This window comes from Clarias gariepinus, chromosome 14 (assembly GCF_024256425.1).
Source record: "Clarias gariepinus isolate MV-2021 ecotype Netherlands chromosome 14, CGAR_prim_01v2, whole genome shotgun sequence".
NCBI classification, from domain to species: domain Eukaryota; kingdom Metazoa; phylum Chordata; class Actinopteri; order Siluriformes; family Clariidae; genus Clarias; species Clarias gariepinus.
In genome coordinates, this window is record NC_071113.1 from 27,336,200 (window position 1) to 27,349,660 (window position 13,461).

Sequence of the window (13,461 nt, forward strand, 5' to 3'; positions counted from 1 at the left end):
CCTCACGAGAAATTAATAAAAATTTACTACACTTTTTTAGAGAGGAAACATGTAAATCAATCAGATTTGACCGGAACACAGCATGAGGGTTAAGAAAAGTTACTGTTACCTCAAATGTATTAAATTTTTAGTAATCTTACTGTATGTCCACAAGTGGTTGTTTGTCCTATAACTTTATTTGAATTTATTTAAAAATGAGCCATTTATAGTCACATTTGATGTTGTGGATCAAGTGAGTTCCAACTGTTACTTATGTTACTTACTTTTTCACCCAGCTTCCCACTCTTTGTGTTTTGTTATCCTGGAACTATAAAAAAAACTTTGTTCTGGATATATGTTTTTTTTTTTTTTAGAATTTACATCCCTGTGTATGGTGTTACTACAAACATAATAATCTATTAGAACTGGTGTATTATTAATCTGCGTACGTGTGATTCACCTTGTAATCTAAACAACATTCCAACAATAGAAGACTATTCTTTTCTTCTATATTATGACTAATTAGAATGGAGAATGCAGCACTGCAGTGGTATGATGTGTATTTAGTATTTGATGTGTATGAAGCCTGGTTGTGTATTTAGTTGGCTTTAGTTGACCCATTAATGCATATGTCAACTTTGCAACTTTTTCTGGTAATGTATGTTGTATATCGTAACAGTATTGAAGTGTATATAGGTTATTCATGTTCATTTATTTAAATCATTTATTTATGTATTGTGACATTTATTTTTCAGTTTTGTCAGATTTTTGTCAGTCCAGAAAATAGAAAATGCACTACTCTGTCAGTTTAGTTTAGAGAAAACCATACACACCCAGCTCACAGGCTAAGGTTAAGCTTTTGTTAAAGAGCACTAAATTAAGCATACAGTAAGACAAAACATCGTTCTTCTCAACAGACGAAGTTGAGTTGGAGTTTGGCCTTACTCCAAAAATGAACAAAAACAATGGGAAAATATGGGATTTCAAGTTTCCGAGCTGTTTCTGGTAAGTCCTCCTTTAGATTAAGCAATAATCTGACATTTAAAAAAAATGCCTGGAATTTCTTAAGAATTTTGACTTGTGAATGCTTATATATGAGTATATACCAAACAATAGGTGTCTACGTATATAGTTCCAGCATGCCTGTGTATGTGGTCCCATTAACAAATATGTATAATAAATCATAATAACAACTATGTTAACAAAATCTAATTTCTGTGTCATAATCTTACGTCTGTAAATGACCAGTGTGACAAATTTGCATATATATAGTTTTTAATTATGTTAAACATTACTATAATACATGTACTAATTGCCTTAAAAAAGTGGGCTGGAGCAATACTTAATAAGAACGTCACATGCCTTTTTAAAATTTGCTTTGGTGTAGCCAACGCTTATCCTCATATCAAGACAGTTTTAAAGCCACCCACTGTCACACACCCTTATATTCAAACAAGGCTCATGCCAAGAAAATTCTAAACTATGCGGAGCCAAGTGATTTCTCTTTCTGTATTTTTGCTTTGCTGTGCTTTGATTTACATCGTAATTTGGAAGAAGATCCCGGAAAAATGGTCCAGGTATGTCAGCGTGTGTGTGTTTTTGTATACCGTATATTGTTTATTGATTTATGTTACCTGGTTAAAAATAAAGTTTGATATTTATAAAGGAGGTAGGTCAGAGAAATATCTACCAGTTCTTATTTCTGACTGTACACTTTCAGGAACACTCATGTTTTTTTTCTCTCTTTCCTGCTCAAGTTATCAAGCAGTCAATATTCCTCTAAGGAAATTGGAATTATTTTGGAGAAGTAATGAAGTAATCAAAGTAAAGCTTATAGACATTTCTGGAACACCATTGAGTTTGTCTTCTGGAAAACCCACAGAGAGAGTGTCAGAGCATCATGTGACTTTAGGAACTTCAGAGCCTATACCTTCGATGGAAATAACCCCTATTCCCATCCTCTATAAGAACAATTTCACCAAGCTCCCCAAATGGGATTTTGAGGATGTTTATATAAAAACCAGTGAAGCACAACGACCGGTGTGATTTTTTTTTCTTTAAATAAATAAAATCTGTGGTTTACTACTGTCTTGTGATGTGTAACACCATCATTACTGTCTGTAGGTCTGTTCAAAGTCTCTCCAGAAGTCCAAACACGAAGAGTTTCAACAGGCAGCAATATGGAACATCCAGCTTTGGCTCCACAAAGGTCACCTGAATATGAGCGAATGGAACCGTCTCGCGCACTTCAACAACCCGTTTGGGTTCATGGAATATAAATATACTGGTAAGTAGTTTAATATAAAAAATTTAAAGAATGTAAATGTAAAAATAAAACGTTTATAATTTTTTATCATAAGTGCATGGTAAAGAATAGAAACAGAATATCAACAAAAATTCTAGAAAAAGTCGATGATTTTAAGTTTGTAAGTTGAGTTGGATTTTTTAAGAGCTTTCCATTGCATACAAATTATAACAGTTCCATGAGACATATCCTGTGGTCGTGGCAAAGATGTTACTCAATGCAAAGGGAACTTGGAATTGAAAATCCAATTTCAGATTGGTAAGGAAAACACTTATCAGTGAGGCTTATCAAAAAAAAAGCATCAATTTACAAGTGAACATAAACAATGATGGTAAAAAAATCATGTGATCTGATGAGTCCAGATTTTCCCAGTAATTTTTTAACATGCCTGCTTGTTTGCTTGCTATTTTAATTTCTCTAAAGACATCAAAAAGTCAGTCGATTTAATCCCGAAACCCAAGCATTATCAGCTTTTACCAGTTCCCACTGGTTCAGTAGATGGATGTATTCGCTGCGCTGTAGTCGGCACCAGTGGCATCCTCAACGGCTCCAGAATGGGCAAAGAGATCGACTCCCATGATTACGTTTTTCGGTCAGAGAAGTACCCTCAGCACCTGCTTTTCTTTCTGTCAAATTACTTGTTATCTGTAAGGAGGATTTCAATGTACAGTACACTGATAGTATACTGGGCTGATCCTTAACTATTGTTTTTATTAGAGTGAACGGTGCAGTCACTAAAGGCTTCGAGGAAGACGTCGGAAATAAAACCTCAGTGTATGTACACACATCGTTCGCCTTAACCGCATCACTTGTAAACCTGGAACAGTATGGCTTCAAACACATTCCACATGATGAGGTAGGTACTGGATTATTTTAATCCATCAATATAATTCTTTTGTGTGAGTGTGTGTGTGTTTTTTAAAGATAAGGCTAATACCTATATATATTTTCAGCATATATATAATATATATTATACAGTATATATATATATAATATATATTATACAGTATATATATATATATATATATATATATATATATATATACACACACTGTATAATATATATTATATATATGCTGAAAATTGTAGACCCCTCCATGATTTCTAAGTAAGATAACTTGCAAAATTACAGGATGATCAAATACGAACGGCCACACACTCGCAAATTGCGCATGCCGCATGCTGGTGGACCAGTGCTGGTATTATTTGTTTGGACGAGAGAAGGAGAGATTGCTGTGGATCATTTTCTTTCCAAGATTTTTTAACCGGATTATCTTTGACTGGACATATTCCCCGGACTTCTCACCCTCCGCTCACCGGCCTTTTAACACAACACCAACACAAAGATAAAAGACCTCTCGATTTTTTTAGCCAAAGTTTAGCTGGTCGTTAAAAAACCGACGCCATCTTTTCTATGTATAGTTAGTTATGGTAATGGGCGTTTAGTTTTCCGACACACGCTGTAGCGGTAGACCAGTCAGGGAAAGAAGGGGTTTGGAGAGACTGAATCTTCGAACTGCTTCACACGAGTCATTTACGAATCATTTAGAAATGGGGTAAAATTAAATCTATTTTTGGAGAAAACTAAAGTGTTTTTTGACCTTGCATAAATGTAAACCTGTTTTTAGAGACTCATTAAGCAATATTAGCAACCTTTAAAATGGCATAATGGGGCACTTTAAATAAGCAGATCTAATCTTTTCCTCAGGGTTAGCCTCCAAAAATATGCTTTATTTATTTACCTTTTATTTATTTGAATTGTATACAGTATTTGCTTTTTAATGCCATCTTAAAACATAAGTTATTTTAATGTATTTCAGTATTACCCAGAGGTGGGTAGTAATGTGTTACATTTACTCCGTTACATTTACTTGAGTAAAAAAAGTTACATTAAAATATATAATTAGCAAATAAGCTAGAGGCCAAAAAATATAAGTTTCTTACAATATTGTACACATGTTCTAATGTTATTTTTTATCCGTTGAGCCATTTGTTGGGCAACTGAATATACAGTATATCTTACACTGGAAATAGTTCACACTGTGTTTAAACATACATATTTTACTTAGAGTAGGTATATGTTTCAAAAGCTTTATGTTGTGAAAAAAGTGAGATTAGAAAATTTGTGTTTCTTATTTCTTAAATTGCTATTTTGTAAAGATACAAATTGTATCCATTTATTTTATAACATTTATTTCATTAATTTTATTTGAAATTTTCAGAATTTGTACATTATTTTATCATTTTGTCTGGCTGATTACATAATTAAAAAAAAAATCAGACATTACGATTGAAACAGTTACTCAATACTTGAATAGTTTTTCACTGAATACTTTTTAACTCTAACTTAAATAATATTCTGAAAGATTACTTTTTACTTCTACTTGTGTAATATTTTGAAGTACAGCTACGCTTACTTGAAATTATTATTTTTTTGCCTTCTCTACCCATGTGTGCTATTAACATCATAATTTGCTGTCTTTAATTGAGTGTTGGTTCAAGTACAAACCCTGAATGATATAATTTTTGGAAATGTCTTATGTTACATCTTAATATACATAATTTAACAAATAATTTGTTTAAGGACATGAAAAGACACATGAAACATAAACAGTGTTTCTTAAAACAAAACTATATTTGATTATACTAGTAGATGCAAAAGTTTAACTCAATTTTTTTGTATGACAGGCTTAAAACTAAATATAGATGTTTTTTTAAATGTTTTCATGTAATAAAATCAACAGTAATCAAACTAAATTATTTTTATTTTAACCCAAAGGGAATTATATATGTGATGATTCCAGAAGGGCAGAGAGATTTTGAGTGGATTGAAGGCCTCTTGGAGAAAAAAAAAATGACAAATGGATACTACAAAGGATACAGGTAAGATGTCAGTCTTACAAGCTGTACTATGTGTGTTTTATAAAGTTTGCTAGAAACCATTGGAACAACATTGTCATAGAGTTCATTTTCACATCTTCAGTTTATTAGCACAACTCTCTAGAAAGATTTAAATTAAATAGTGACATCACCAGTGTCAAAAATGGGTGCAAATAGTTGGGACCTAAATGAAGGACACAACAGATCTGAAGGTAAATTTTAATAAAAGTTGCAATCAGCACAGATTATGGCAATGACCATAAAACTGAGGAGGTACATTGACAGCCGTATTAATGGTTGCTGGCAGGTTCCATACTTGGATCTTTGGGTCAGGTTTATAAGTGGACTGTACTATGAAGTACTACACGCTGATTGTTTTGTGAATGGAAGCTCCTGCCGATTGATGCGGAGGCACGGTGTGAGCCTCGAGGAGAGAATGCGGAGGTGAAGAGCCAGCGCACACGGAATGCAGATCTGATCCATGGGAAATAATCGAGGTTGTGGGTGTGCGTGGTTTAAAGCCGTGAAGGCAAAGAAAGTTCGTAAAACCAGAAAACAATAATCCAAAATCTGCTAAGCGAGACGCGTGAAACAAAGCATGGATCAAGATCTGAAGGTTAAGCCAGAAATAAACGCTGGTATAAACTGGGCATGAGAGCACACAATAATTTGGAATAAAGTAGTGGTTGTATGGTGGAGAGTTATATAGAGTGAAGTAATAAATGGAGATGAACAGGTGTGCTCGAGCCAGTAAATATGGCGGCAAAATGGAAGCACAGAAACGGAGTATATCATTATAATAGATAATCATAGTGTGTTTTGACAGTTGGGCGTGACCTGCCATGCAGTGACAGTGGCCTTCTGAAGTCTGAGGAAGACTAAAGCTCATCAAAGTGTTAGCATATAAACAGGGGATTAAGGAGTGGGTAGCTTAATCAATATATACAAAACTCTTTGGTTTCAAACATGAAGCAGTGCCAGGGGTAGTGGTGAGCTTGTAGCTGAGGGAGGGGCAGTGTCATGGTGTGCACCTGTGATGGGCGTGAGCCCCAAGCTGTTGCCGCTCCTTGTTAATTCTGTAGGCTCCCCACGTAGGTGCTCATTAACGGTCGGGCCGACCGGTGTTAATTAACAGTAATGGATCTCGGGCTTTCTCCGCATTATAAAAACAAGGCATGAGTTTAGTCCTTGGAGACTGTGGTCTGTGGTGCCACCCATGCAAGAAGGTCGAACCCGTTGGAACTGAAAGAACTATAATACATGTTGTGAAGTCTTAGTACTTTTGGTCAACCTGTACCTATGAAATACCTTTTCGGCTTTAAATACAGTGAAGCAAAAAAGTATTTAGTCTGCCACCAATTGTGCACATTCTCCCACTTAAACAGATGAGAGAAGCCTGTAATTTTCATCATAGGTATAACTATATATCTAAAGCTTATAATAATAAATAAATATGAATAAAAGAAATACAATAGAAAAATTACATTTTACCTAGTTCAATTTAATTTTTCTATCGTATTTTTTTTATTCATATTTATTTCTTATTATAAGCTTTAATTCTCTTTTAAGGTCATCAGCCAGTCCCACTGACAGGTAACTTATGCAGTCCCAATGACAGCAGTTGAGACCCTAGAGAGAAGAATCAGCAGCTTTCTTTGAAAGTAGCTGGGCCTTCCTCGCAGCCCTTTCCAGTGCTGCCCTGTATGGAACAAGCAACATTCTGCAGCTGCCTCTTAGTGGCCTCAAAGAAGAGTTTATGGTGGCACGCACCAGGGAAGCCCTACAGTACAGGGACTCAAAGGACTGCAAGGTGTCAGCAGCTGGTATCGAGGTGAGGACAGGAAGGAAGTGGAGGGCTGGGGAAGCAGTGGAGCTGGCAGAGTCGGCGCCTAAGACAGAAGGCACTGCTGGGCACTGTGGCAACAGATAGAGCAGGTTTCGGCTACTTCCCAAAGACCCTCATCAGCCAGACCCGAGGAAAGGAAAGACACCACCTGATCCAGGAAGAAGTTAGAGCGGGTGTGGAGGAAGAGCGAGTGAGTAGGGCAATGGGACTACGGCAACAGGGAGCGTGGACGAGGTGGGAGAGTGTACTGCAGCGAAGGATAACCTGGGCAAACATATTGCTGCCAGACTTCCAGCGGGTCCACTTCCTGGTGCAGTCAGTCTATGATGCCCTACCAAGCCCAGCGAATCGGCAGATCGGCAGATCCGTGGGCTGCTACTGGGACGCAAGTTGGGGCCTGATCACCCCCGGTTGGGTCGACTGGGTAAGGGTGTATGATGTTGCGAGACCCGAAACACTTAATGACCTCAGGAAAACATCACTGATGATGCTTCTTAGTGCATCCAGGAGATGTTTCTAAAATAGAAGGTCACTGGCGGTCGTATAAGCATTTCACTACATTTCGTACTGTGTATGACTGTGTATGTGACAAATAAAATTTGAATTTGATTTTAGTTGAGGTATACCTATGATAAAAATTACAGGTCTCTTTCAAAGTGGGAGAACTTGCACAATTGGTGGCTAACTAAATATTTTTTGCACCATTGTACATAAATGACCATAGTATGTTTCTAACGAAGCTTTTTTACTTACTTAGACCAAAGACGTACTACAGCAACCACTTCCAAGAGGATAAATTTTATGTGCTTCATCCTGACTTTCTAAGATACATCCGGAACAGGTTTGAAGAGGATGACTTTGATGCATTTCTTACTGTTTTAAACATTTTAAGGACTAGTAGAAACAAACTGGTTCTTCAGGTAGTTAAGGTAGTTTTCTCTTAATAGTATTATTTAATTGATATTTATTTATTTATTTTATTTCAGGTTTATGCCATCTGAAACTCTGAAAAGGTCCTTCTGGCATATGTACAGACCCACAAATGGAGCCATCACATTGTTCTTAGCTCTTCACTCCTGTGATATAGTGAGAAAATATCATACATTACTTTCATAGAACACTGTTTTAGTCTAAATACTTTTTGTAGTGTTCATAGTGATAAAACAATCAATCAATCAATCATTCAATCGTATAATCATAAATGAATCATAACTGTCTTTCTTACCATTCTTCTTTTTCTTGATGAAACTGATTTTACTGATTACCTGATTTTATGCCTCGCTTATTATTATTATTACTGTTGTTATTATTATGAGAAGAAGAACTTCATAAATAAATAACAAGTATTTAAGAAACAGATACGTCTTAAAGATTGTCAAAGACTCTGCTATATAGACATCTAGAGGAAGTTTGTTCCACCACCTTGGTGCCAGAACAGATTTCGCGAACTGATTTCGCTTTATATACCATATCATGTTGGTTACCTCAGCCATTGAAGTTGCACAACCCAGTGTAGTCTTAGTGTAGTTCGTTTCTGGTTATTTGGTTGCTCCTGGCAAGGGGGCGCCACAGCAGACCATCCGGTCCAAACATACAATCTTGGCACAGGTTTTAGGCCGGATGCCCTTCCTGACGAAACCCTTCCATTTTACCTGGGCTTGGGACCGGCACTGCATCCAGTGGCTGGTGTTTGGGCACTGTCTGGGAATTGGACCCAGGCCTTCCACATGGCAGGTGAAACACCCATCACTGAGCCACCAGTGGCTTGTAGTCTTAATGTAGGCCAAGCCTGAAAATTTTGTTCTGTTACTTCTGTAAGGGCATCCAATGTAAATGTGCCAACCAAAATGCGGATCATAAAAAAATTTTTTATACTTGATTAGTCAAGGCCCAGGTTAACAGCTACTGCCTCAGATATTGTTGAAAATTGGACAACTGTTGACTGAAGAAAGAAGATAAAGCGAGGGGGCAGAGGTGTCCAAAGAGAGAGGACAATAAGGAAGTATAGAGGTTAAAAAATTAACTTTGAATGTAGGCTCTGTAACTGGTAAAGAAAGAAAGAAAGCTAACTGAGATGATGGAGTGGAGAAAGGTAGATATACTGTGTGTACAAAAGACCAAGTGGAATTGAAGCAAGTTTAGGAAACAATAGAGGTGGGTTTAAAATGCTTTCCTATGATGTAGATAACTTGTGTACAGTAGGTGTAATACTGAGGGATGAGTATGCCAAGAGTGTAGTGAAAGTGAGGAGGGTGTTTGATGGAGTGATTAGTTGTTTAATGGGGTATTGATAAATGTCATTAGTGCATAGGTATATGTAATGAAAAGAAGATAACCGACAGACTCCTTTTTGCTACGGTTGATCTGACTGGGGCTGGGCTCATCCACACCGATAGTGCCAGCTGTTGTCCGCAAGCTGTCAAACACGGTGCCTTCCTCTGCTTTTAAGTTTATTCCGAGTGCCCTCAAATGTTTCATTAGATTTGATGTGTTTTTGATGTGTAAAATATAGCCACACTTTCGACCATTTAGTTTTAGGCATTTTAACGAAATGTTAAACATTGTTTAATTTAGCAAGCTAAGCTAGCGGTAGCACTATGTTAAGCACATGTTGAGACACATGCTTAAGGACAAAACACAGACTTAAGCTAAGCATGGAGCTGACAGTACGTCCAAACGTTCAATGCCCGACTCAGTTTCCCAGACTAATCAGCTTTTTATTGAAGATTTAATGATCTACCTCGGTTCAGGTGTGCTCCCGCATCACCTGACCGAGGTGCCTTCTGGGAAACTGAGTCTGCAAAATAAAAACTACAAAAGACAAAACAGTGCCCTCTAGTGGCGATTCCTTACAACTCCATGAATGCAGTATTTACATTTTACTTGCGATCATGTGTGTTGATGAATCTGATGCTTATATAACTGTGTCATCATAGCCCCAGAGAACAAATATTTCAATCGACAGTCCAGGCATTTAAGTGGCACCGTAATGAGGCACCGAAATTCACATTCTGTTTCGGTCCGGTACCTAAAGGTTATATGGGTAACGGTGCCGTATTGTCACCGGTTTTCGGTACCCAACCCTAGTGGTAATACATAATTTACAAAGAAATGGGAACACAGGGTGACATACTGTATAAGAGTGGTGTAACAATAAGGTGGAGGATTAGAGACTGTAAAGTGGTTGCAGGGAATAGTGTAGCTGGACAACATCAGATGGTGGTCTCCAGAATGACTTTGGATTTAGAGAAGAAGAAAATGAGAGCAAGGACTAAATGGTGGAAGTTGGAGAAGCAGGATTTTTGTGTAAAATTTAGAGAGGATATGATTCAGGTACTGGGTAAAGATGCTGAATGACTGGTCAGCTACTGCAGAAATGGTAAGGGAGACAGCTAGGAAGGCATTTGGCATGACATCGGGTCAGAAATTAGAAGATAAGGAAACTTGGGGGTGGAATGAGAAAGTACACGAAAGTCTCAAGAGAAACAGGCTTGCAAAAATGAATTAGGGTAGTAAGACAGATAAGGATAGTAGACAGGAGTATAAGGACATGCAATGTACAGTAAGTTGAGGAGGCAATGGCCAGACAGAGAGACTGAGCAGCGAAGATGTACTACAGGTTGGGATGATAAAAGATACTAGTTTATACTTTAACTTTTAATATATACAGTATATATCTATTTTGTATTTTGTTTTATTTTAACATGTATACTGTATGTATGTTATATTCATAGATTTTATATTTAACACTCTTTTTTGTACTTGAAAAGTATGTAAAATGTAAAATCTACAAATATTTAATATACAGTACAATTACAATAATATAAAATAGAGATATATGGAGTGTCAAATGAGGTGATGTGTGTGTGACAGCAGTAGTAGTATTATCCATGTTTTAAAGTACATAGTTAATTCTCATTTATGTATAAATAAGAAGCAGTGTGCATAATATGCATTATGGGCAAATGTGCAATGTAGTTGCTAGTGCAGTGTGCTACAATACAAGTGTGAAGGAAACAATGTCAGATCAGTGAGTCCTACGTGTTCTGGCTGAGCATCCAAATAGACTGCAGGAAGAAGCTCCTCCTTGTGTTGGCCTTCAGGGAGCAGAAGCGCTTTTCTGGCTACAACAGAGAGGACAGTCCATTTTCTGGGGCTGGGTGAGCTCTTTCACCCTCTTACTGGGATTGGTCCAGCACTGCTTGCTGTTGATTGAGTGCAGGTTAACTGTGAGCCCGGTGGTCAGCTGATCGCAGTCCTGTGGGTCTCATCTGTCCTGCATGGTTCCGTTCTTCGTCGGGATGCTCTTTATGGAGCAGTCGGGATGCTCTTCACAGTATGTTACTCAGGCTTCTAAGGTTGTGGAAATGTTGTAGGGCCTTCTTCATCATAGTGCTGATGTGACAGGTCCTGTATGATGTGAACGCCAAGGTACTGGAAGCTATCCACTATCTCACTCTCTGAAGCTCCCTCACCACTCTCATGGTGTTGTCAGTAAACTTGGAGGTGCAGTTGGTAGTGGCCACATAGTCGTAAGTGTACAGTGGGGGGCTCAGGACACAACCCTGGGGTGGAGGTTCTCTAGTGATAACCCTAACCCTACTCCCAGGTGCTTCAGATTGGTGGAGAGTGTGGAGGGAATTACAGTATTTAATGCTAAACTGTAGTCAACAAACAGCATTTAAATTGTACTAGAAAAGTATGTAAAATCTACAAATATTCAATATATTGTTTGTATATTGTATTGTCTGTATATTGTATTGTGGTTGTTTCTTTTTGCAGATTTTTTTCAGATTTTATTTAGATTTATTCTATTTTATTTACTTTTATCTAATATTGTTTTTGTGTCTCTGTGTCTTTGTGTGTTATGGAAGTCATCACATAAGCAATTTTCTGCGGGATCAATAAGGTTTTCTGATTCTGATTCTATATAGTACATAATCCCTCTTCTTAGTGTTCGGATGGGTTAGTGTTGTGGGAAGAAGATGTGACATGGCATCATCTGTTGATCCGTCATGACGATATGCAAACTGTAATGGGTCCAGTGTGTCATTAAGATGCTTTCAAAGCATTTTATCACTACTGAAGTCAGGGTTACAGGGCGATAGTTGTTGAGGGAAGGAGGATGTGGTTTCTTCGAAACACGAATAATAATGTACTGGTGCTTTTTAAAGCATATAGGGACTACCGATTGAGGAGAGCCCAGAGGAGATTCATGGATGTGGTGCGGTAGGTTGGAGTGAAAACGAAAGATATGGAAGACACAGTTAGAATGAGACAAATGGTCTGCTCTGGCGACGCCCAATGGGAGCAGCTGAAGGAAGAAGATCATGTTTGTTAACGCATGACATTATTATTTTATTTAATATAAAAAATATGACTTTGTATTTGGATTGCATTTATATATAGGATGATTCTTGTTCTTCTTCGTCTTTTGTTATTATTAATTATTGAACTATAGTTACAGCTCATTTCTCTCCTTGTTGTCAGGTGGACGTGTATGGATTTATCACTGCCAACCACAGCAAGTACCCTAACTATTACTTTGAAAGAACCAGAAAAACTCCAGTTATTTTTTATATCAATCATGACTATAATGTGGAGATAAAAACTTGGAAAAAGCTGCACGATGCTGGAATCATCAACCTTTACCAAAGACACAAAGACCTAAACTGACTGTGACTTCAAGAAATGTTTTGTTCCAAATTTATTTTATTTCTAAATTTCCAGTACATTCATTTAAATATTTGTATAATGCATTAATTTTTTTTTATATTATTATATGGGTTTTGTTACATAATTAGTGGGTCATGAAAGATTTTTCCACAATGTGGGACAATTTTAACGTGTTACTTTAGTTGTGATTTTTTTCCAGTAGAAGACCTAGGAGGTCTAATGTAAAAAAAATATATATATATATTTTAATTGAGAAAGTCTTTGCATTATGTGATTTTATCCAAAAGACTAACATTTTGGGCACAAGAGATCACATAATAGGAATTCTTAATTACTGTTTGATTTTATTTTTCTGTTTTAAGCACTTATTTTACATATTTATATAGAAATCAGAATAAATAAAATTATCATATAAATATGACTTATTTTTTTAAAAGCCTGTGAAACTTCCTACAGTTGAGTAATTGTGGCTTTCTGCCAGCAGAGGGCAGTAATATTTTTTTTCTATAAATAACAAGATGTGTGGAAGCATGTAAATATGTTTGACCTGTTTAAGGAAATAATGAACTTGTTGATTCATGTCGATATGCCATTACATGTAAATTATGTCCATAAGGAGAAGCACATAAACAGTATCAATAATTAGATAGGTTGTGACAAGTCTGAAAAGGCATGAAAATAATACTGGGACATTATTAAAGCTCCATTTGTTTTGGATTAAAACTGCACAAGTTACAACCTTGTATCTCTTGATGCATCTATCTATCTATCTATC

At 36.8% G+C, this 13,461-nt stretch overlaps 1 protein-coding gene across 1 annotated transcript; it reads left to right on the forward strand.

Moving 5' to 3' along the window:
* Positions 1-2,106: 2,106 nt before the first annotated feature.
* On the forward strand, positions 2,107-13,461 carry LOC128540853 (alpha-N-acetylgalactosaminide alpha-2,6-sialyltransferase 1-like; the record flags this gene model as incomplete). Its single annotated transcript, XM_053510844.1, has 7 exons — positions 2,107-2,266; positions 2,708-2,876; positions 3,002-3,140; positions 5,064-5,167; positions 7,768-7,851; positions 7,997-8,096; positions 12,501-13,461. Coding segments are annotated over 7 exons (942 nt in total), but the record flags the coding sequence as incomplete, so codon positions are not given.